Source organism: Lutjanus erythropterus, chromosome 15 (genome assembly GCF_056507025.1).
Source record: "Lutjanus erythropterus isolate fLutEry1 chromosome 15, fLutEry1.hap2, whole genome shotgun sequence".
In the NCBI taxonomy this organism is placed as follows: domain Eukaryota; kingdom Metazoa; phylum Chordata; class Actinopteri; order Lutjaniformes; family Lutjanidae; genus Lutjanus; species Lutjanus erythropterus.
In genome coordinates, this window is record NC_139331.1 from 14,180,607 (window position 1) to 14,205,049 (window position 24,443).

Genomic DNA, 24,443 nt, shown 5'->3' on the forward strand with positions numbered 1-24,443 from the left:
TTCTGAGTAACATAACCTAAAGTTATACTTTTCAGCTTCTCCTGTCTTCTCATTTTTCTTATCTCTTCCTGCCTAAATCCCCTTCACACACGCGCACACACACACGTACACGCACACAGTTTTATTCTTTTGGCTGCCAAAGGACATGTTGCTAGCTAGCGCCATGTTAGCTGTTGGTGTTTGCTGACTGAGTTGTGATGATTAGCTTAGCTAGCGATTGTTGTGTTAACTTCGGGAAATACCTGAATGTGTGTCCTTAAATTTGTTGGACGTCTTGGATGTTGACAGGAGCTTTCTTTTGGGGTTTGCACAGTAAACACCGGAACGTGTAACTGTGAGGACTCGATAAGTAACATGAAGTTGTTAAGGTTTGGCCATGGAGATTCATGACATGTACACGTCTTTACCCCCTCCTCTGCCATTATCTCCTGCTGCGCGCTTTCCATCCCGCCCCACTGAATCAGACAATTCGTGGGCATCTTTTTATACCCCGTCCATGGCGGACATCAGCAGGAGGACAGGTACGTGACGTCACATGGAAGAGATGCATTTAAGGTTTAGAAATGCGTGGGGAAATGTAGCTTCTGTGGACGCTACCGCGTTATTTGAGCTTAACTACTGAAAAGCTATTTGATGTAGAAAACAGCGACGTTACGACCACGTCACTGAGAAACGTAGTTAAAAGTAGTAACGCCACTACTTGTAACGCTGCCAAGAACCTTATTATATTCCAAGAGTTTCATCTTGAGCACTCTCAGTGGTTCTTAGAAAACCCCTTTATATTCTAAGGGTTTTATTTAAAACACATTCAGTGAGTTCTGGAAGAATGTATTTATATTCCAAGGGTTTTTATCTTAAACATACTCAGGGGGTTCTACTAAGAATCCTTTTATATTATGGTACAACAGTTGATGAAAGAGTTCTTTAAGGATTTCAGCAATCCTTGAGGAACTCCTTCTTCCAAAAAGGGATGAAAGGGATTTTTAAAGGAACCTTTAATGGTCTTACAAAGAACCTGTGACAAAAAAAAAAAAAAAAGGTTTCTTTAGCAGCAAATGGTTTTGGTTGGAACCTCTGCCCTTCAGAAAGAATCCTTTCAGAACCCTTACTTGCATTTCAAACCCTATTTAACCACTGAGAGAGAGAGAGAGCAATGGAGATGTTGGCCAGTGGCACATGAGGTCAGTCCTGAAGGTTGGGGAAGATGTTACAGTGTGCACAGTAAAAAGGACCACTAGATTTTCCTCTTCTGGTCAAATTATTCACTGTGCGACTCCCTCTGACTCTTACGTAATTGTGAATTTGTGTGAGCAACGGAGGCTGCCTCCTCATAGACAGCGAGAGCAGTCTAGTGCAGAGCCATAGGGACTAAAATAGTTAGTCATGTGTTCATTATCGCTATCCTCTTTTAAGTACTCACCCCGTATCCAGAAACATTAAACAGGAGAGGACCTTCGAGTGGGTCTGTGCATGTGTGTGTGTGGGTGTGTGTGTGAGAGAGAGAGAATGAGGAAGAGAAGGAGAGAGGCAGAATATGAAGGGAATGAGGTTGTGGGATTGTGATAACTTCAAAGGTTATTATTATTATTACTGCAGGCTGAAGCCATGCTCTGGCATCCCTCAAGCTTTGATCATTATGTAAAGCTGTTGTGCTCGGTGCTGGCACTGAATACATTACAGAGTGGATAACCAGGGAGTGTGCAAGCAGGCATACATAGACCAACACATTGACTCAGCTTCTAAGTTCCGATGTTAAAATAACATATCACCATCTTCTCTAAGGGTCCAATAAAGAGAAGCTTTTATCTCATCTCACCTTGACATGTGATATGAACAGGAGGATGCAAATGGTTTGCAGGATTGCACACCATACATTAGTGATATTTAAAGGGGCACTCCACCAGTTTTACAGATGAAGACCTGCATGGTAGTCACAAGAAGTACTACACAGCCTGTGAAAACAGTTGTATAATGTCTATTTTGGTTCTGGAGGCGTCTGAGAAAATGATGATATCATCAAGGTTATCTCAGCTTGGTGGTTTGGAGACAAATTTATTACAGAAAGTCTGCAAAAACCTCCCACAGAACTGAGGGCGCAGAGGGCATAATAATAGAGGTCAGAGGGCAGCAGTTTAGTGGAATACTTCTTAAAGAGATAGTTTGGATTATTTGATGTGGGATTGTATGAGGTACTTATCAGTGGTCACTGTATTACCTACAGTAGATGTTGGTCAACACGTCCCCAATTTGGAGAAGCAGAGAGGGGCACCAACACGCAAGATAAGTAAGCAACTGCTGCAGACAGGGTCAGCAACAAAAGGTATTTTAAGCCACTTAAAAAAATATTTAGAATATTTTCACAGCTTTATGTTGCTGTCAGAAATCCTTTTCCAGCCTTAAACTTCTGTTATATAAGGCAAATATCGTTCTCTCCAAACCAACCAAACTCTGTGGGTGAAATCTGTAGTTTTACCTTGCAGAACACATAATTTGCTGATCTCAGTTAGTTTGTCTTATTGTGACTTTGATATTTTTAAATGGATTGTTCGGATTCACAAAAGTCACACAATAACACAAACAAACTAACAGATCAAAATAGCGAAAATATTCTAAATGTAGCAGACACCTAAATTGATATTCATTTTTTTAAGTGGGTCTTTTTTAAGAGGCTAAAATATGTTTTGTTCCTAACCCTGTCCACAGCAGTACACTGCTTAGCTTCCATGCTGGTGCCCCTCTCTGTTTCTCCTAACTGGTTGCGTGCTGCTGGCATCTACTGTAGGTATTACAGCGAGTATTGATAAGTACCTCATAGAACAACACATTAAATATTCTGAACTATCCCTTTAAGGTGAGTTTAGCCACCACAGTTTTCTGCAAAATATTGTTTAACAACATTCTAGACTTTAATGAAGTATATTTATTGTATAGAAATTGATACTGACAGCATAGGCTTGAAAAACAGTAATGCATTACTATTTTTATAAAAATATGACAATTGACATATTTTTGTTGTTTGCAGGCCTGAAACTAGTGATTCTTTTTTATTATCCATTAATCTGCAGATAAAATACCACATGTTTTTAGGCAGTGCCAACTGATTGATTCTGTGGTGAATAAATGCAAACTGGTGAACCTCAGACATGATTATCCAACCTATAATCTATTAATCGTTTGCCAAATGGCCATCACAGTTTCCTAAAGCACAGGGTAACATCCACAAATGTCTTGTTCTTGAACCCAAAAGTAAAGATATTCAGCTGCTATAAGACAAAGAAAATCTATGTAATATTTTGCATTTTTGCTTGAAAAATTACTTAAATAATGGCTTTGTAACTTAACATAGATTTTATAACTTTATGTATCAGAAATGTCATCAAAATCTGAATGTAATGTGATTTTGATGCTCTGTTCTGAACATGTGACATCGATTGTACATCTGTGTGATCCTTCCTCCTCTGAGGTTTCTTTTATATTTTTCCCTGTTAAAGGGGATATTTGGAGGACTTTTCCCAAATTGATCGTGAGTCTAAGGGACAACAAACCAGGGGGGTTCACACACTTTACAGACTGTTTAGACCCTGAGGCAAATTGTGATTTGTGATATTAGGCTATCAGATTACTCAAATAGTGTTTGATTAATTTTGCATGGATCGACTAATATACTTGTTGTTTTAGCCCCAGAACTTTGCATCAGGACAGTTGACTGGAAGTCATACTGTAGCTAGCTTCCTTTATATTTACAGTCCATCCAAAACACTGCACACAGCATCCACTGTATCTCCTACATACAAAGGCCTAACACTCACAAGTGACATTGGTCCATGATGGTAAAAATGTAGGCCTTCTGACAGCCTCAGAGGTTTTGTGCTACATGTTATTATTACCCCTATTAATAGAGTGTTGCTGGCGATTATGAGCTTAGGAGGGGAACCCCAGCTCACAGGGCCCAGCCACCACTTTTAATTTTCGTCTACACATTCTAATCCGAAAGCCACATTGAACTTGAAAACAAGCCATCTGTTCCTGCCCTTACCTGGCCTACATTAGCCTGAGCACACACACACATGCACACACAAACTCTGGCTGTGTGCTGCAGGAACAAAACATGGGCAGTGCAAATTAATGTCCTGCACTGTCATCATCACTGTCATACGGGACAGCCATAAATAAGGAGGAGTGCTACAATAAAAGGGGTACTGTCACGGTGAAAATAGAGAAATATAACAACACTGGGTAAGAGCTAAAGGTCCATTAAGGCTATTCAGCACCACACACACACTGTGAGCCCCTGCTAGATTATAAGGCTACGTGCTTTACAGGGATTTTTCCTTCCACCATCAACCATCGACAACAATTCCTCCAATTTTAAGGGAAAAATTACAGCATTTAAGGAAACCAGGCATGAACAGGCCTTCACTATCTTTTTGCAACATGCATAGGTGCGATGCCCACCCAGTTCAATACCAAGGACAGCGGTCGAAGCACGGAGAGCCTGACAGCCATGACAACACATGCACTACGAAATGACAGATTTATTTCTGCACGGATGCATCGTAAGCAACGACACGAACGTGCCCTGGATGACAGTGCTGTTTCAGCGTGAGCCACTAAACCCGCGGACGCGGACAGACACACAAAACTAAAGCCTCAGACGAGCATTTCGCCTTTCCAGAGCGGCGTTTTTGCCCCCTGCAAGAAGAAGCAGCAGCCACATTTTCCACCAAAACGCATCGTCTGAGCGCGTTTGTCGAATGAAAAGCTCCGCACCTACCTGCTTCTCTCGGGGTCCGAAGGGCTCACATGTCCCGTGGCTTATTTTGGTCTGTTATTGTGGATATTGTTATTATGGTGGGCACCGTTATGTGTCTGCCAGCGCCATGTTATTATCACTGAGAGGAAGACTGTGCGGTCCTGTGCGCTACATCCGGGCTGTTGAGGAGAGCGAATGAGCGCAGTTTGTGGTGGCGGAGAGGGCGGAGAGCGCTCTGGATATGTAGAGCACCTGTACAGCAGAACAAGGACAAGTTTCACACACCACCACCTACACTGTACCTCAGTTACATCCACACCTACGTTTATAATAAAACATCTTTTTCCATGGGAACTCCCATTTGAGAGGTTTTTTTTCTACTGTACACCAGAGACCTGTCATTTTCAGGGAATACAGAAGATATTTTGAAGCAGTTCAACTAAAACTGTGATGCTACTGTGATTAACAAAATACACATTGAGTTACCAACACTCCAGCTGTCAAACTAGCTAGCAAGCAAGACAACACTTAGCTAAGCTTTGATAAGTATAAATTAACATTCTGGCTAAGTAATTGGCTTAAAAATGCTTGAAATAAATAGCTGCAGATAATTAGAAGTTATAAAAAAACAGATTGCTTAAAGTGATTCAATAAATGTTTAAATGGGATGATAAATAAACTGTTGAAATAGACTGCTAAAAGTAACTGAAAATGATTGAAATAGTTGGCTAAAGTAAATGTTTGAACTAGATAAAAATGGATAATGGTTGAAATACTTAACTAAAAGTAGTCTAGTAAATAAACTGTTGCAATTGTTAGCTAAATAGTGTAATGGCTGAAATAGTTACCTAAGGGTAATGGGTAAATGGCTGAAATACTTAAATAAAAATAATGGTTAAAGGCTGAAATAGATAAAAATGGATTGGTTGAAATAGTTAGCTAATAGTAATGGAAATAATAAAAAAAAAATGTGTATTGGTTGAATGGAAGATTTGGATAGCATATTGGGTAAATGGCATAGCATTAAAAGAGCCATATGTAAGAATATTCATTTTTGTCATTATGTCAAAGATATCTAGCAGCCTTTAAATTGTGTTGCAGAGATATCTAATGAAGTTAGCATACTAACCAGCTTGCCCTAGCCTGTCCTGTCTTGTAATAATACAAGCTGAACAAGCTAAAAGTAAGACTGGAGTATCCAAAAGTAACAAATAAATAGGTTATTTGAAAGGATTAGCTAAAAGTAGGCTAGTGAATAAATGGTTTAAATTGATAGTTAAGAGTTGTAACTGACAGTGGTCTAATAGTTGAAATAGCTAAAAGTGATGGATACATTTCAAAAAACTTAAAATGATTTAGATAAAAGTACTATATAAATGGTTGATTCTTAAAATATAATAGTTAATAGTAGATAGTAGATAGTTAACAGTTAGCTAAAAGTAGTAAATGTTTGTAAGATAAATGTTTGATAGGTATGCTAAATGCTTGTAACATCCAGCTTCTGCCACCACAGATGGCAAACACTGGAAGTTCAATTGTAGGGAAAAAGAGTACATTCTACTCTTGTATTATTAATACTGTTATATAATATACAGCCAGTTTAAGAAGTGCTGACTTACTTGGACACAGTTAGCCACAACTGTCTGTATAGGAAGGCTTGAAGGGAAAAACTGTGAAACTGCATAGGACGTAGGAACCAGCGCAAGGACCCTTTAGTCTCAAGATTTGTCTTTGGGGTTGAACGCTCCATGTCATGAATTCCTTACTTAGAGTCTGTGGACCCCCATACATCATTCAGGGAACTCCAGAGAAAGGGACAGCAAAACATGGACACCTCTTAACCCTATATTTTGACACAGAGACACTGGTCAAGACAGGTTCTTGAGGTGATAGGTAGAAATGCAGTTATATCTGAAATATCGGGGTATATTTTCTGCTAAGGCTTGAGGCTTAACCGATTCGTTACTTCAGACAAAAACAGAGCCTCACATCCATTCAAGTGCGTTACTGTAACAACTTGTCATTTTCCTGCTTCTAAAGAGTATGTTAGGCATGACTATACATCTGAGTGCTTCTCAAGTGAAGCCAGACAGAGGCTGCAGCCCCAGAGCATTGGGGATACACACAGTGTGACAGCCTCTGCCAGCTCTGACAGTGTCACAGCCCTCATTGATCTCCCATCTCTGTTTCTGACGTGCCGTTTGTAGCACAGGGCTCTTCCCCAGACTACAGTAAGTGAATGTGCAAGGGCATGAGTCAATTTCTCCCGCTGTGACGGGGAACTCCTTATGTCTGACTGTCTGGTTAACTGAGGGAGAGAATGAGAGAGAAGGCAGAGAGCTGAGTATCCATTATTATGCCAAGGTCTAGATCTTTGTGTTGTTGTTAAGCATAGGGATCAATGAGGCAACTGCTACCACACGTCCTTCCATTTCACCATCTTCCCTTAGGCTCATCAGCCCGATAAATCTCACCAGCTGACGTACTCACAAGGACATAACTTCCCTTCTCTCTTTTAACAGCTGGCCATACAGGTGGAGATGTTAAAATTCACCTATAGAATGAATCAGAGACACATTCCTATGTTAACTGCACATATGTACAACATATGTCTGCAGAGGTGATACTTGTGTTAAAAAAAAGACTGAGTAGAAGTAGTGATTCTACTTCTTTAAACGTTAAAAAGTACAGGCTCTGAGATGTACTTAAAGTATAAAAGTAAGTAGCAATCTCAGAGACATGTCTGCTGTTTCTGTGCAAAGCTAACTTCACTTCTCCGCAGTCGAGTCTCCCTCTTTTGTCGTTTTAATCTTTTTTTATGTATTTTATGTTGTTTTTTGTCTTATGTCTTTTACATAATTTTTACGTTACATCTTTTACATCGTTCTTGTTTTGTTGTCTTTTACATCATTTCTGTCTTGTTATTCCTTTTATGTCGTTTTTGTCTTGTTACAAGTTTTATCTTGTTCTTGTCTTGTTAAGTCTTTTACGTCAATTATTTTTAAAATAATTTTCATATCTTTTACAACATTTTTGTTTTGTTACAGTTTTTATAATGTTGTTAAGTCTTTTACAACGCTTTCATATTTTTACATATTTTACATTATTTCTGTCTTATGTGATTTTGTTACATTTGTTGCATTGTTTTCATCTTATCATTGTATTACCTCTTTTACAGCTTTTAATGTCTGTCCTCAGTCTTGATGTTGAGAAGGCAGCACACAATGATGTCAAATAAAGAAAAACAATAATGCTAGGTGTAGATAATTGTGTTAAAATTTGGGAATAAAAGTAAAAGTGCAGATACGTGAAAACTCTATTTAAGTATAGTAACTGTACCTCATTACTTTCCACCTCTGATATCTAACCACCACAAATGGATGCTTGCAAAAGTAGTCATGCACTTTACCAAGAGACAGACTCTTCTTCACTACTACATCTTTTCCTTGGTTCAGTGATTTGTCCTCTTGTGATGACACTGTCCTCGCCTGCTCTGTCTCCCATGTGGCCTCCCTACCACCCATAAATCCCCCTGGGAAATGTGAGCCAGGACTGTAAGCAGTGGGAACACCCCTTCAGCTCAGGACTATTCCAGGCAGTGCTACACTTATTATGGGCTTTACAGACAGCCACATGTATCCTTCTCATATAGCCACATGGAGGGGGAAGGTGGGAACGCCTGCTAATGCATTTTAGTAAGTGGACTACATATATTATTGTTGATTGATTGTAGATCTTTTTACCTCTCCAAGATGAAGCATATAACTTTTTAAGAAAGGTTTGTGAGACTTCGCCCAAAATATATCTTTGAGATGCAAACTAGCCCCCCTCTTTAAATGTGTCATTGAAAAGTTCCTTCAAAGTTTTGGGACACTGATGACACAGAGGCAGTGGAATTAGTCATATTTGGATGATAAAGATCAGAAGTGGTTTGGATTCCTTGATACTCCTACCACTAAAATTTTACTGTAAAAATTAGTTTGAACTTTAAAAAATTAGCTTGCACACAGTGTGTACACACAGCAAGTTCTTATCATATATGTTTTCTTCAAAACATAAAAAAGAAAGAATAATTTCATAAATTCCAAGGCAACTGCTTTTACTAGATTTCTGAGTTTTGAATCAAATGTAAATGTATGCTCTGAAAATAGAAATTTTAAGTTGAAATAACTTGAATAAAAATAAAACTGAACACATGAAGAAAACTACAAACTATTTAGACAACTTTTTAGCCTCCCTTTTCAGAGGCTTATTACACTCCAAACATTTGGGGTGGAATGTTATCTTCATTGTTTACAGTGCTTCATTAGATCTTTATGCTGCCTTATGGCTGCTCATGTCACACACTGTAGTTTGTTATGATGTGTGTGAAGGAGTCAGCTGACCAGATATATCCATAGATTAGAGACTCACACAATCTTATTGCCTTTCATGGAATGAGGAGGATTTACCACATGATTAATACCCCCACTGTGAGAATTTGACACCTCCATCTAGTGGTGGATTGTGGGAGCACACAGGTTACTACAGTGCATCCAAATGTAAGTTGTAGTAGTGCCTGCTAGCTATGTCTGAAACATAAGCCACAACATCTCTGTGCGAATAATGTATTCCTTTGTGATATTACATCAATCTCATTGTGGTCCAGATGTGATGATAATTTTAGCACATAAAAAAAATACAAAAAATACACAAATAAACACACTCAGGTCTTTGCAAAAACATGCTGCTGTGCTGTCCCCATGGCAACTGTAGCAATATTGCTTTCTTTGAAACCATCTCCCTCACTCTCTTACACACTATCTTCGATTCAATCTCTCCTGTTCACTCGTAAAAGCCTCTTTAGACACACAGCCACAGGTTATTGAAAAGACTCTGAAAACCACACCTTTGACCACAGGTAAGCACTCACATTTTACTAATGTGGGAATTACCTTGTAGAACTGTCTCTTTTATTCTCCAATCAACCTTTATTAGGATAGAAGTGGTGAAGAGGAGGGGAAAAGGGGAAAAAGGGAGGTATGGAGGTTACAGTTTACGAGTGTTGGAACAAAGCCCAGAGCTTATCAGACACTAATGCCACCGCTGTCGCTTTGGAAAACCCTGCTCCTGCCAGGATGCTCTCTTCTGCCTAACAGCAGCACGCCTCACGGTTGCCTCCTTTCCCCTCAACTCTCCCATTGGTTGAAACTACAAAAGGAGATCTCCTACAAGAAGTGACATCATTACTCCCTCTCCCATCAGACAACATATGTCATGACCACATGGTGAACATCCACTCAAATGAAGCACTGCAATTTGCTCTACTATTTAAATCACTATTTGAGCTATATTTGCTACACACGCATGATGTTTCTATTACAACTTTTTTGAAATCATGTTATTCAGTAAGAACAGATTGGGTTGAGTGCTGCATAGAAGGGTTGAAGAAACAAGTGTTGCCAGTTCCAGCTCTTGACAGGCTGACAGGCCAACCTGGACACAAACCATGAACCAAATGTTCTGGATTGTTTCTTGGCAAGACAACTCTTCTGACAATATGCAGCCCAAGCAAAACAATTCCCTACCATCCTCACAGCACGCCTCATTTTGTGATTCCCGAAAACCTGGACACTGGGCTGGAGAATATGGTGGGTAACACACAGAATTTCTATTGTAGATGAGTCAATACAGTGATTCCATTAAGGGAATAATCACTCTTCTTTTTGCTCAGTTTTGGTTTCCACCAACTCCTGAGGTAAATATCTGGCTCTTTAGCAGCTAATGCTTCACTGTGTTCACCACCTAGTTGCTAACTTTGTCAGTCAGTCTGTTCTTTGGTGCTGAGCAGGTAGTGACCCTGTGGGTTTATCGGAGATTTTTTTTTCCTCTTAAAACCGCCTCCTGCTGCACCTGAAAATAATGTTCATGAGACCAATGAGACTGAAAAACAGTAAAACTGAAAGACATTGCTGACTGAGTGGAACTGCAGAGGTGGTTGATAATTCTCTCTGAGTTTGTGACCATAATGACCCAAGTCACATTTTACATCAGCATTTGAGCCATTGTTAATATAAAAATTCATGACTGGTGCAGCTTTAAGTCATACTTATAAATATCATGCAGTTTTAAATATCATGTGTGAAACATCAGCCTGATTTGATACACTGGAAAACATAACCTTTATTAAATATATGGAAAAGTATATAATTACTGGCGTTACATTTTACCACAGATTTCACTGTTTGCTGTAATACACAATAGTTCCTGTTGTGTGTGACCAAATGACAAACATTTGTCTGTTTATCATTTAATTCTGGAAACAATTAAAAATCATTTTAAAAGAAGAATAAAGGAACGACACAATTTGCCTTTTAACAGCTTACAGGAGATGATGAGACATTAGGATCTAATCAGCCCAGATGCACAGTTGAACAGATTTGGGTGCTGCCACACAAACACAAGTGCGCACGCACACACACACACAAAGCCAGAGGCTCCAAATTCCCAAATTGTCCAACGTGGCCACACCCTTCACTTGCCTAATGTGTGGCACTGAGAGCCACAGCTGGCCTCCCTAGGTCAGGCTGCAGGGTGCTCTCATACATTCATGAAGAATTAATGAGGGGGATTGTGTGTGTGTGTGTGTGTGTGTGTGTGTGTGTGTGTGTGTGTGTGTGTGTGTGTGTGTGTGTGTGTGTGTGTGTTCACACGCACCTTTATTATACATGAAGATATAGCACAGTATAGTACAGTTTTAGTACATAGACTAATACTCCAGTGGGATTTTTGTAATGTTAGGTCTTTCCATACAGCATCAAAACAAAATACAACAGAGAAACAACATTAGAGAAATATCCATTTAAGGTGTGCCACCTTTATTAATCCCTCAGAGAGGAATTTCGGGCGTTACAGCAGCACAAAGACAAACATAATTTTAGAAAAAGAATAGAGAAAACTGGAAATAAATAATTATTTGTGTGTAAAATAAAAATAAGAATATAATAACTATACAAGAGCAATTAAACTCAAACTCAAACTAGAAGACTACACTCAGAGAGAGCAGATGGAACCACAGTAAATGTAATTTAATGACAATTTTTGTAAGGGACTACAATTACATTTAGTTTTTAAATTTAATTACATGTAACTAGTTAGATGTAAGACATTAAACTCCAGCGTTGCTACTATCCTAGTAGACAGTTTTGGGAAATTTTCGACCTGAAAATATAATGCCTCTGGCCGGCTCTCACCAGCGAGGAGGCATAAAAAATGTTTTTCAAGACATCCTTCATCATACAGTCATGAATGTGTGCAAAAAAATTAGGCTGATTGGACCAGTAGTAGTATGTGAGATTACCTGCAGACAAGCTCAGGTCTGTTGATCAAGCACATACATACACAAGTGATCGCATGATCCCCTCCAGGCTTCCACCTGGTGGAGATAATTATAGACAATAACAGTAGACATACAGTACCAACAACTATTGTTGTTCTTGAACTAATAGCAGAATAGTGTCCACATATGACACACCGTAGATTGAAGATGGGGGAGAATGAGAGGCATGACATGCAACAAAGTTCGCTGACTAATGAAAGTGGTGACTTTCAGCTACCAAGATGATTTGAAAATGTATTTTTTAAGGTTTATACTGTATGTTTATCAACATGAAAACACAAAAAAGGAGTTTTAAAAAATCCATGCAAACTGTTTTACTATTGTTTTTTTTTGTTTGTTTTTTTTGTTTTTTTAGCGTTGGTAAAATAGTACTATTGCTTACTGGTTTCAGTAAGGCACAATAAACTGTAATTAGAAAATGTGTAGGTGTTTGGTGACAGACACAACAACAACAGAATAGTTATCTGTAACTCTAAGGAGTCACCTGCAGAAAAGGAAAAGGTCAAGCTTGACTGCCAGAGTTACAGTGAATTGCATACATTATATACTGTATATAAAAGATGTTTTTCTCTATGCCCAGACAGAGTTCAAAATGAAAGACCCAGTTGCATAAATGTCAGGAGCAGAATTCTTGGAGGATTAAGTCTAAGCATTCTGAGAGGCTCTGCAGTTTCTGACATTTTTCAATTCAGATGAAGCCTAATCTAATAATGATGTGAGGACAACCAGTGCAACTGTGTGAATCCAAATATGTGTGTCGTTTGTTATGAAGTTGTTGCCATGGAGATTTATTGGATGATTATGTGTAGCTCTGTTTGGCTAAGTCTGATGCTGACATCTCTCCTGTTTAGTGCTTCAAAAATACCAGAAGGAATAGCGTGGACTGGGGACAGTTGCACCAAGTCTTATTTCTTCAGTCAGATGCTGGAGTGATGATACTCATACTGCACATGCTCTGTTAGACCTAAAAGATTTGGGGTTAAATGCGGGATCAGACAGGGGTCTTCTTGCTCCCAATGTTGTTGCCTATTTTCATTAAAAATAACAGAGACAGTGAGGCTTTAAATGTGCATAACTCAGTTGGCATCATGCTACCACCTTCCTGAAGAGGTCAGAACGGACCCCTCAGGTAATCAAGAAGACGGGTTACTTTTCTAAAGCATCTGGGCTCAGAGCTGGTCCTGACCTCCATGGGGCCCTAAGCAAAATTCTGTTAAGGGGCCCTCCGAACTGACTGGAGAGCCACGTCAACCATTTGCCACACAGTCACACCTGACACTCCAGTGCTTCTACTACAATCCCTCCTCCTTTCAAACAGTTTGCTCCATCTGTCGGTCAAAGAATAAGTAGATCTTTAAAGAACAGAAAAACGTACAAAAAATACTTATTGCAAGGATTTTTGTGTAGAATCTTCAGATAGGTGAATACCGGCATCCAACTTTACGCTTCTATACTACCTCCCAGTGGCAAATACTGTACTTTTAAATCCACAAAGCTGGAAAAAAAGGATGTTTTCTGACTTTTCTGACAGGACAGTGATGCTACAGACATTTGATGATCTTATAGATCCAGTACAGCAGAGAGGCCAGGTGCTGCTCTGCAGGGGCAGAGGTGAGGGTTGGGGGGGATTTGCATATTCATAAATGAAGGCACGTGTAGAGCTGTATGTAAGCCATTTTAACAAGGTATTTCAACTTATTTTGCAAAAAATCCATGTCAGAGATGATTTGTTACTATTTCTTACATCTATTAACTTCTGATAATTGATTTCATGTCAGCCATTACTCCTTAAATAGGCAATATTACACTGTAACAAGAATGCTGTAAAAGTTACAGTAACTTACTGGCAGTAATTAGCTGGTAAGTTGCTGTAAATAAATTTCACAGTATGATTACAGTAAATCTAATCACAGTACCACAGTAGTGTAATTGTTATGACAGTAATAATCACAGTACTGTAATAGTTATTACAGCAATAATCAGCGTACTGTATTGTTTATCACAACACAAATTCAACTGCTGTAAAAAGCATCACCATATTAATTTTAATACTATAAATTAATGACTAGAATAATTACATACTGTAAAATGAAGACACTTTTTAAGAACAAAAAATAGTTTATTTTATCAATTCAATGAGCTTTTAAAAACTTAAATACATTCTTTTTTAAATTAATTTTTTTTAAGGTGTTTTAGTTTGGCCATTTCACATTAATCAGTGTTCAAATTAATGCTGAACGTTCTCTGAATGAGGGAATGTTTTTCTCTGTCAAAATACTATTTTTTCAAAGTTTTCCACTGGTGGCTGATATGTTTGAGTGTGCAAACTCAGCCTCCACCTTTTATTCATTTAATCACCTTCTTGAAAAGCCTGGTGATATTGGTGCAAATCCAAACACATGTTGATATCAAACGTTTAAAATAATATTTCAAAGTAGGTGTGTTTCTCCCTGCGATCACAAATGTGAGATTCTCTTTTGATCACAAAGTAGTCTAGATGGCACAAACTGATTTTGAAGCCGATCGGATCACTCAATGTGAGTAAATTGACCATGAAGCTCAAAATGGCTGACTTCCTGTTGGGTTTAGCCTATGGGTGCTTCTCATTACACTGAATTCTGCCACCTTGTCTCCTCTCTCCTCCATCGACCCAGAAGCCGTCTCCCCTCTGCGGTGATGAAGGATCTTCCATTTGCTTAAATGCAACTGGAGGAGACAAGGAGCAAGGAGGCTTCTGGAGGAGCTCAGAGCAAGGATACATTGGTGTATCCTACGCGGAAGTCATTTATCAAGAAGAATGATGTTGATTGAACAGTTTTGGTGACTGTCATCCTGCATCATCAAGATGTCTTCAGGCCAGGACTCTTATCTAACATGTGAAGTTAGGGGCAGATTGGACCATTTACACTGAAGTTACAACAGCTTCCAGTTTTTTGGAAGTTTAACATCAAAATCTGACACCATACTATGGCCGAACCCTTCAATGACAGCTGGATCTATCATTAACTTTTGATCTCAAAGCAGTCTAGATCACACACAACTATTCTGAAGTAGATCTGATTAATTCTGTAGGAGGAGTTTGTTAAAATACAAGGCTTGGAAATAGCCAAAATGATCACTGAATTCAAAAAGACCAATTTCTTGTTGGGTTTAGGTTCTGACTCCAAGGTCTTGGCATGATACGTGAGCCTACGGATAAATGTGCCTTGTATGTAGGTGAAACATGCTCGGGGGGTTGTTGTTTAGAGGGAGTGGGCAAGCCATTTTGCCAAGCTCATTGCCAAAACCCACATCAGACATAATTTCTTACAAATGACACATGTGCCAAGTTTAGTAAGTTTTCAAACCTGTGTAGCCCCTCAAAAATGTGATTCAACTGGAGGAATAAAATAAAATGACATTCTGAGTCCTTTGAGAAAGCAGTACTTGAGCCCTACATAGTGAAATTTAATGTATTTTTAACATGCTGCAACTGTCCCCATGGTTGGGGTCAGTTGCAACATATGACTTCTTCCATTCAAATAAAATTTGTGAATGATATTTCACATGTAAACATCTTTAAATAGTATGGATCCTTAGCAGATGTGAGTTTGATAAATAGATTTGGTTGGTCTAGTCTGGTCTCTGAGTAGCTGACAGAAATGCTAAAAAGTGTTGCAAGCGTCCCCAGTCTCCCCTACTTTAACATTAGAAGAGGTCGGACAGTTAGTTAGCTCTGTCATTGCAAATTAATTCAACAATCGGTCAGAGAAAAATATGAAATCTGAAGTTTGAACACCTCCACTGCAGAAATGTAACCTGAGGGTGAACCAGGCAGTAATGTCTGACTCCTCAGCTGTCAGTGAGTCAGTGGAACATACAGAACGCAGCACAGGCCTGACTTCTTTGTCTATCTCCTTTAATTGTGTTACTCTGCAAGGCTGAGACAGATGTGGCATGAGTCCCATGACTTAATGCTCCACAGTAAAGTGGACCACATCAGCACATAAACATGTCAGTGTGTTGTCAGTGGATCTTATTAAGGTAAAGACAGGGAATGTCATCTGGTGGAGAATTTAACATTCTCTACATTAAGTCTGTACGTTGCAACGTTTTGATTTGTTTCAAACCTCGCATTTGACTATCTGATTATCACTATCTCTTCCAGTTTCTTTTCCTTCAGTTTTATTTGATTAGACCATCATGATGACAGAAACATAACATCATTACCAACTGAGGTCTCAAAATGCACACTGTTAAAATCTGGACTGCCTTAAAATTTAAGGCGGACTGAATTTGAAAAGGCAAGTTGAGGTAATTTTGTACTTGAACATGACTTGAAATGAACTTTTCACAGGGGTGAGTAGATATTGAGTGAAATTTCATTTTTGGGTGAACTGTCGCTTTAAGGGGGGACAAATTCCCTGTGAATACATACATTCAACTCATCATTTTTTGTCAAAACATGTTACAAGAACTCATAACTAAACTCTCAAAATAAATCACTGCACAATAAACTGACTTTAATGTGACTTTATTAAAAGAAAACAATGTGTTTCTCCCATACCTCCTGCATGTGCACAATTTACACAAATTACAAATTACAAAAGATTTATAGAAAGAATTTTATAATTTCCTTTTCAGACAGTTGTTTAATGGTACTGGTTTAATTGATATAAATGGTGTAATTCCTGTATCTCTATTAATCTGGCTATTTTTTGATACATGTAATTTTGTGTAAAATCGTTGTGCTCTTTGGATAAATGTTCATTTAAAAAAAAATATTGAAATGAGATAATTGTGATAATTAGTTGCGTGATCTATGTGTAATTGTCACACCTGTGAATACTCATGTAATTTTGCTGAGTGAACCTGAAAAAGCTACGGCCAAAATGCGCTCGCTTTTAATAAAATCAGTAAAGTTACTCTGGCTGTGGAGGGGGAGTTTTTTTTATTATTAGAACTTTATATAAGTAAGTAAGTATAGTATAGTAAGAATAACTATAAGTATAGTAAGTATATAAGTTTATAAGTTCTAAAGTGTTCTGTAAATAAATACTAGAAATTTCTAAGTTTAATTAACTTGAACAAAATAAAATCTGCATATTCAAGTTAATGAGAAAAGATTAGATGATTCCTGTACAATATTTTTACAGTGCATTCTCCTTGAGAAAAGGCAATAAAGATAACATGAAAAAATTCAACAAAAAAAGAGTTGCCTATTTAAAAATGTAACACTAACATATATTTTATTTACAGTATGTTTTGTGACATGTGAGGGTGTGGCATTTTTGTTCTGGCAGTGGAGTGATGAGGTGAGGAGTGGCCAAGTGAAGAGTCAGAGGGTTTGAGGCTATAAAAGAGTGTTTCGATGTGCCTGACAACCAGCTGACTGATCCAACTTAAACTACACCACAGCCTGCAGCAGCTCCTGTGTGCACCTGAGGATTAAAGACAAGAAAAGGTAACTTCCACTCTGAATCTTATCTGTTGCAGCTTGTATAGGATTTTATGTTTCTATGGATCAGAAACAAAAAAGTTTTCATAGTTCCAGGAAAAGAAAGCATTCTTAGTCTGGATTCTGGGCCACTGTCCCATAGAGTGAAAGGTGTGTACAGTGCAATGGTGGACTAAACAACTGGGTCCTAAAATGGTCTATATATAAGAATATAATCTCTCTTTATGTGCATGTATGTATGAAGCTATCAGTTTGATTGCTGTTGGTTGATTGGTATCAGTAACAAGGTTACTGCAAGGCACTCATCTGTATGAACTGATGAATATAAACTGATTCCCAACCTTTTTCCTTAAGGAACTCCTTTTACATCATTGAGTAAACTGACGACCCCTGACTAAGTGTCATATTTTATGAATATGTCATATCTTATTCAGTGCATAACGATAGCAGTACAAAACAAGAGATTAATTGTAGAAATAACAGAAAGTGACTTAATATCTGCAGGAAATTTATTCATTTGGTAATATGAATGAATTGTGAGCAGATCTTCAGGTTTGCCCCTATCCTGCAAGATTTTTTTTAAAACCTTATATCTAAAAAAATAATCTAAACTTAAACAACAATTTAAACTTAATCTAAACAGGTTGGGAACCAATGGACCAATTGGAATATTATAACGTGATTTCATCAATTCAGTTTTAAATCATTAGACACATTTTGCAACTAAAATAAATAGGAAAGTTTGAACTGTATTTCTTAGGTATTAATAAACATCAATAAGAAGCATGAAACAGAAAGATTAGGTGGTTCAAAAATGTAGTAACAGTAATTGAATTTGCTGTCACAAGGAGAACTACCTATTACTGGTCTGGTCTTGACACCAAAGAGTCATTGTCACTGCACATTCCTCTCTAAGTGCACACAAGTCATTCATATGTCCCTGAATCAATATGCCATTATGTTTCTGCATGAGTCAGGGTGTTTTCTATGGTCATCATTCAATTAGTACATTCCATGGCAGCCAGTGAGTTTCAGTGAACAATATATATCTACATGGAGACAGACGATGATCCATTGCAGTGTTTGTTGATACTGTGACATCTTGAAAAGCTGTAGAGTCCTCTGGTGGTCACCTGGAGAACTATCTCTTCTCTCTGCAGCTCATCAGTCTGACTGCAGTACATGTTCTCTGTCTTGTATAAAGATTAAGAAGAATATATTTCTTTACCTCAATTAAAAATCCGCTTTTTAGTTTAAGTTTGTTAGATGGTTAGGGTTAGAGCATATTTTTTTTCCATTTTCTTTTGTGATTACATACTAAGTTCTATTTTTGTTCTGTCTTTAGTGTCTCATTTCTTTCCTCTGAGACTTGTTTGTGATATAAAAACTGTAAAATAAACATGTTTTTGTTCTGGCAGGCAGCATGGATGTAAGTACTTCATCAAATTATCAGGTCTCTACACCGGTAAGAAAGACACAAATCATTGCAACCATTTCTCCACCTTTTCCATCTAAATGTAAATGCTTAAATCTTGCTTATGTCAAACGGCAATGTTTGCAACTGCAAGTTGGTGTCCTCCATCCTGTCAACCCTTTCTCTTCCCCATATAGTGGCCCCTGACCCTTCTCTCTCTTCATCTCCTCCCTCTTCTCCTCCTCCCTCTCAGCATTCTGACGCTCTGTGTGGCAGCTGCCCGTCTGGTTCTGCCCCACAGGCAAACAGCGTTTACCCCAACCTGCCACCCTCTGGATCTGGGTTCCCTGCATGGCCAGGACAACCCACCCAGCCTGCCCCCTGCTGGACTGGCCAATCAAACACACCCTGCTGGCCTGGGACACAACCATCTCCGTATTCTGTCCCTGCGCCCATTTCATATCCAGCCCCGGCTCAAGCCCTGACACCAGCCCCTGCACCTGCCGCACCTGTAGTCCCAGCTCCAGCTCCAGCTCCAGCACCAGCTCCGGCTCAAGTTCCAGCTCTGACTCCGGGGCAGCCCTGTCAGCCGTGCTGGCCAGGCACTGCTGGATCCCAGTGCCAGCCCTGCCAGCCACCAGCTCAAGTCCCTGCTCAGGTTCCAGGTCACACTCCAGTCCCAGTCCCAGCACCTGCTCCTGGCACGGGCGTCCATCCAAGTGCACCGGGGTGGCCTGCCCACCCTGGATGGCCTTATAACCCTGGTCAGTCCGGATGGCCTGGACAGAATCCATCTGTCATGTCTCCGCATTGGCTGCCACCCACATCTGGACCTCTTGTGAGTCAAAGAATGCATCTGACAATCATCTTTGCTAATGTGCAGGAAGGCTGGGTTCCACCAATAAGGATTATTTTATCCTGATTAAATCATGGTTTAACCTAAAATTATGATCCACCAAACTTTTAAACTAGCTTAAAATTTAACAAATATTACATTTAAACCTCTCTTTAAAACTTAGTTTTTTACTCTAAACCAAGATTACATTTAATTCTGCCACACCAAAACTTTAAATTCCTATTTAAAATGACTATGACTATGAAAAATGTCTTTTTGAGATGGATTTAGCAAAAGTTCCTCAAAGTGAAGCTCAACCCAACTGAGTTTCATGCAGCATCTTTTATCACTCTAGTTGATAATCTGAGGAGAAATCTCAGCCGAGCCATCACAAGTAGGCAAACAAGGCAAACTAGTTATTAGCTAGCTTGCAAATAATGTGACATTTTGTAAGCTTTTTAGCTATCTAGCAATCCGGTTTATTTTAGTTTGGGTAAGCAACCACCTCCATATTGATGGAACTATTTAATGTTTGTTTACATCAGTAAATTTAGATTTACATAGAGATTGTAGTGTTGCTTTTTAATTTGACAGCAGAGCTCTGCTTAATTTTAAAATGGGATTTACTCATTTTTAAATCTGGCTTTGCTGATTAGTTTTAGTCTTAGATTAACTTAATCTTTTTTGGTGCAACCCAGTCTAAGAGATGGATAAGCACTGATGCAAAAGTACTGATGGATATGTACATGTGTTTGAGCATTAGCTGCTTTACAGTTCAGGTTGTTTTCATGTTATTCTCTCACTCTTGTTCTTCAGAGTGTGCCATACAACTTGAACCTGGCTCGAGGAGTCTACGACAAGATGATGATGACCATCTTAGGCAATGTCAAACCTAATGCGAAAATGTAAGCTGTATATGTCAATGCTTGGATTGCCCTCTGAACCCTTCTTTGTCCCATATACTCTTAAAGGTACTATGCAAAGCAATTGACATGTGTTAATCGCTTTGTTTTGATTGCAATGTCATGTATAAAATGAAACCTTCCCCAACTTTCTTGGTTGCCTCTAACAGCCTGTGGACTGATTTCTATGTAAAGGAAGGGTGTTTTTTCTGGGGAAATCCAAAGGAGCACACTCCTGAGTAACTGGTGACCACTGGTGTCATTAATGACAAGGCTTTTCTGAAAATACCACATAATGCCTTTAAGATCATATAACTCAATTTTAAAATATGCAAGTTGTTGAAGGACAGATAAATTGTACACAAAAGTCAATGAAAGTCCATAAACCAGCTTTGGTTTTCCACAGGTTCACTGTGAACTTTCTGAGAGGCAACGACATCGCCTTTCACATCAACCCCCGCTTCAGTGAGGGGGGCAAACAGGTAGTGGTCCGTAACCACAAACTGGGTGAGCGCTGGGGTATTGAGGAGAGAGACCTGAAGGGGCCATTCCCTTTCGCTCTTGGGAGCCCATTTGAGGTGAGTCTTTAAAAGGAATCGTAGTGGGAAATAGTTCCACATGTTCCACCTGCAGCAAAGTGTCAGTGTCTGCCGCCGCTAATCCACTGTTGCTTTACCACACACTTCACAACACAGATAAATGACATAAACAGAAAGGCACTAATCGTTTTAACCAGCTTTCATTTGTTTGTGGTAAGAACTCTGGGCAACACTTTCTTTCTGTAATGCATTATAAGAACATTCATAAAACATTATAATGCATTTATTAGGCTTTTCTAAAGGTTTATTATCACACGTGCACTTATAACAAGGTGTATGTGGTATTGCAAGTGTGGGACATAATGTAGATAAGTTCATCTTGGTTACATAGCACATTATAACCACTATAACTTCAGCCAGTTATAAAGACACATAGAGAACTGCTCTGACATTTCATAACAGATTATGAATTCTAATATGGAATAATGTCTTATAAACATCAATAATATGCTATAGCATGACTTTTAGAGCTTTAAATAAAGCAACAGCTCTGTTTACAGGTAGTACCGATTTACCTTCCTAAGTCCCACCCCCTTAGCTCTGTGCTCCTATAACAATTGAACAAATTTGGTACATCTGTCAATTTTCTCCTTTTCCTGTTTCCTGTTAGCTAGCAAATTAGTTAGCATTTTGCTACCATCAGCTGACTGTAAATGAGATAATGTGGCGTGTAACCCAGGACTCAGAGTCTCCTTTCAAACACTGTTGTCACTTTGGCACAGAGCTATAAAGCATTATGAATGCTGCACTTATAATACATTATGTCCACAACTTATAATACTTTAGAAACCTTGTTCTAAGTGTCGTGCATGATTCTAAACATTTATAAGGAGTTTTATGAAGCCTTGTAAATGCATTATAAGGTCTTATGATTGTGTGTATAATGCATTATATACCTGACCGTTTCGGAAAGTGTTACAGAAATTTGCAGTGATATGTTAATGTTTCAGAATGCTACACATGGTGCATTTAACTGACTGCAGGTCACTTTCTCATGGTTAACGTCAGGCTAACGTTTGGAAAAGATGCAGGCGGGTCCTAGATAAGGGAGCTGCTGTACTGCAGGAAGGCTCCTGGAGGTCAGTGGGGGTCTCCTGTTGCTCAATAACATCAATAACAATTATGCTTCACAAGCTTTGGCAAGATGTTACTAATCTGAAAGCTAATTTTGTCACACAGTCTCTGTGTCTGTGTTTAGTGACTGCACTAACAGTCAGGTTCCTTCAGTCTCACTTTGTATTTTTCAATTAGTAACTTTTTGTTTTTGGAACTTGCACTGCTATGAAATCATCCCAATTATACAATGGTTACTCCAGTTAGAAGATTTGACCCTGAAGAGTGACTCTGAATATGATTAAACTTGTGATTAAGTTCTTTTTCTTCCTAAATGTGCGTTGCATGTAAGCCAAATCAGTCTTAATGTGTCAGTAATGTGTTATTCATGTCCTGCTGTGTTCCAGATGAAGATCCTGTGCACTCATGAGTCGTTCAGGGTGGCGGTGAACAACATCCCGCAATTTGAGTTCCGACACCGCGTCAGAGAGCTCAACCAGATCGACAGAATCAACATCCTGCACGATGTTGTCCTCACTTACGTCAATGTGGAAACACTTCCATAGAAAGCACACTATTACTCACACAGTACATGAATTAACACATGGCAATGATGAACGTGAGTGTGTAAGTGCATATGTGCAGAAATACATAAAAAGACATACCAATCTGTCTATTGGCTACATCTTGCAGGAACTAAACTTTCCAATTTATGGATCACGATGCTTAATAAATCAAACAAATAAGAGTGTCAGTTTATGATGTAATATTAATATTGATATGAGCTGAGCTCATCCTAAAGTATGCCACAATAAGCTAAAACTACTCCCTCTACCACATAGCTAACCATTTAATACATAGAGCTTTTTTAAGTATGAAAATGCTACTGCTATTGTATTTATTGTGCAGTATTTTTATGTTATGAAATTGCCATTAACTGAGAATTATATACTGTATGTATCTATATTGCCAAGAGCCAACACTGATGTCTATCAGGGTTCTATTAACTCTTAAATGATTCTTAAATAAAATGATCAGTGATAAATCTGGTTCAATGTTTCCATTGTTTATTTTTTTTTTAAAGAGAGTTTAAAGAAGAACAGTGCAACAGTTTGTAACTGTGTTACAGTATCAAGAATAATCTCTTTCAGAGAAATATGATCAGCACTAATGCACAAATGCACATTAAGACCAAGGAACAGACTAGTTATGATAATACATAAAGCCATGAAACTGCTCTATAGTTATAGTTACAGAACTCTGCAGTTAGAGAGACACCATTGGCACAAAATCTGAATTATACAGCCAAAACAAACATCTTGCCTCGTCTGTCATCTGACACTTACCTCATTCCTCAGTATGACCATTTCTCCCCTAACATCTTAATTTCACTTCCTCTACCCGCCCACTTAAACATATATATATCCATCTTTAGGTAGCAGTCCATCTGTGTAGCACTTTGGTCTGAATTTGTCTGGTTTATGATTTCCAGTGTAAAGCTCATCATGGGTGTCACATTCAAGCATTCAATTGGATGGAAAAAAAAAGAAAAATTGTTATGAAATTTACATTTCTGTTGCCTAGAGGACTTTGCTTTTTAGATACTTTATGAACTTAAAATGTGTACCCATGTGGCCAGAATATGAAAGTTGCACACACGATGTTGCACAAAGTTTCTCCAAATTTGACTTACATATTTCCATGAGTGTTCATAACACCCTAGTGCATAAATCTTTAAGATTTGAATAGCTCTGTTACTTGCTGTGACACTGCCCTTGACACATTTTACATTTTTATTGGATCGAAATATCACCCATTATTATTCCGTTCCTGAATTTTTAGATTTTTGAGTGGAATTATGAGTCTGCACTCTCTAGGAGATGCTTTGAAGATTTAGACTTAATAACCCTTACCAAAACACAACAATCTTTAGCACAATCATTTAATACCACAGGATGATTTTTTTTTGACCCCTCTGACTGCCTGACATCTTCACATAATTTCACGTTTGTCTTTCTTGGTGTCTCCCTTTACATCAACTGTGATTCATTACTTATTCTTATGAAATTTGA

At 38.5% G+C, this 24,443-nt stretch overlaps 2 protein-coding genes across 6 annotated transcripts in view; one reads left to right on the top strand and one right to left on the bottom strand.

The window, feature by feature from the left end:
• Positions 1 to 4,929, bottom strand: part of pak5 (p21 protein (Cdc42/Rac)-activated kinase 5) — a 95,759-nt gene extending 90,830 nt beyond the window's left edge. The window contains exon 1 of one of the 2 annotated variants that reach the window (XM_084737248.1): positions 4,775 to 4,929. The gene's annotated coding sequence lies outside the window, so the exon portion shown is untranslated. Of the gene's footprint in view, positions 1 to 242; positions 327 to 4,774 lie in introns of those variants that run through there. The other variant, XM_084737249.1, reaches the window with a different exon arrangement.
• Positions 4,930 to 17,493: 12,564 nt separating this feature from the next.
• Positions 17,494 to 23,421, top strand: LOC146314152 (uncharacterized). 4 transcript variants are annotated; one of them, XM_084736905.1, is made up of 6 exons: positions 17,494 to 17,574; positions 18,987 to 19,033; positions 19,236 to 19,820; positions 20,634 to 20,722; positions 21,126 to 21,297; positions 22,779 to 23,421. In XM_084736905.1, exons 2-6 carry the CDS (start codon positions 18,992 to 18,994, stop codon positions 22,935 to 22,937), a joined length of 1,047 nt encoding a protein of 348 aa, XP_084593031.1. In that variant the 5' UTR covers positions 17,494 to 17,574; positions 18,987 to 18,991; the 3' UTR covers positions 22,938 to 23,421. The 4 variants fall into 4 exon arrangements, with proteins under 4 accessions (XP_084593031.1, XP_084593032.1, XP_084593030.1 ...); XM_084736906.1 differs by lacking the exon at positions 17,494 to 17,574 and having other exon boundaries at positions 18,987 to 18,997; XM_084736904.1 differs by lacking the exons at positions 17,494 to 17,574; positions 18,987 to 19,033 and adding an exon at positions 22,327 to 22,397 and having other exon boundaries at positions 19,065 to 19,820; positions 22,779 to 22,917.
• The last annotated feature ends 1,022 nt before the right edge of the window (positions 23,422 to 24,443 follow it).

What these genes read in the sequence shown, in the direction of transcription:
- LOC146314152 (XM_084736903.1), top strand. Translation starts at nt 19,107, where the DNA reads ATGTCAAACGGCAATGTTTGCAACTGCAAGTTGGTGTCCTCCATCCTG. An exon ending in CACCCACATCTGGACCTCTT is followed by an intron (nt 19,821 to 20,633) that starts GTGAGTCAAAGA and finishes CTTGTTCTTCAG; the next exon opens with AGTGTGCCATACAACTTGAA. An exon ending in GTCAAACCTAATGCGAAAAT is followed by an intron (nt 20,723 to 21,125) that starts GTAAGCTGTATA and finishes GGTTTTCCACAG; the next exon opens with GTTCACTGTGAACTTTCTGA.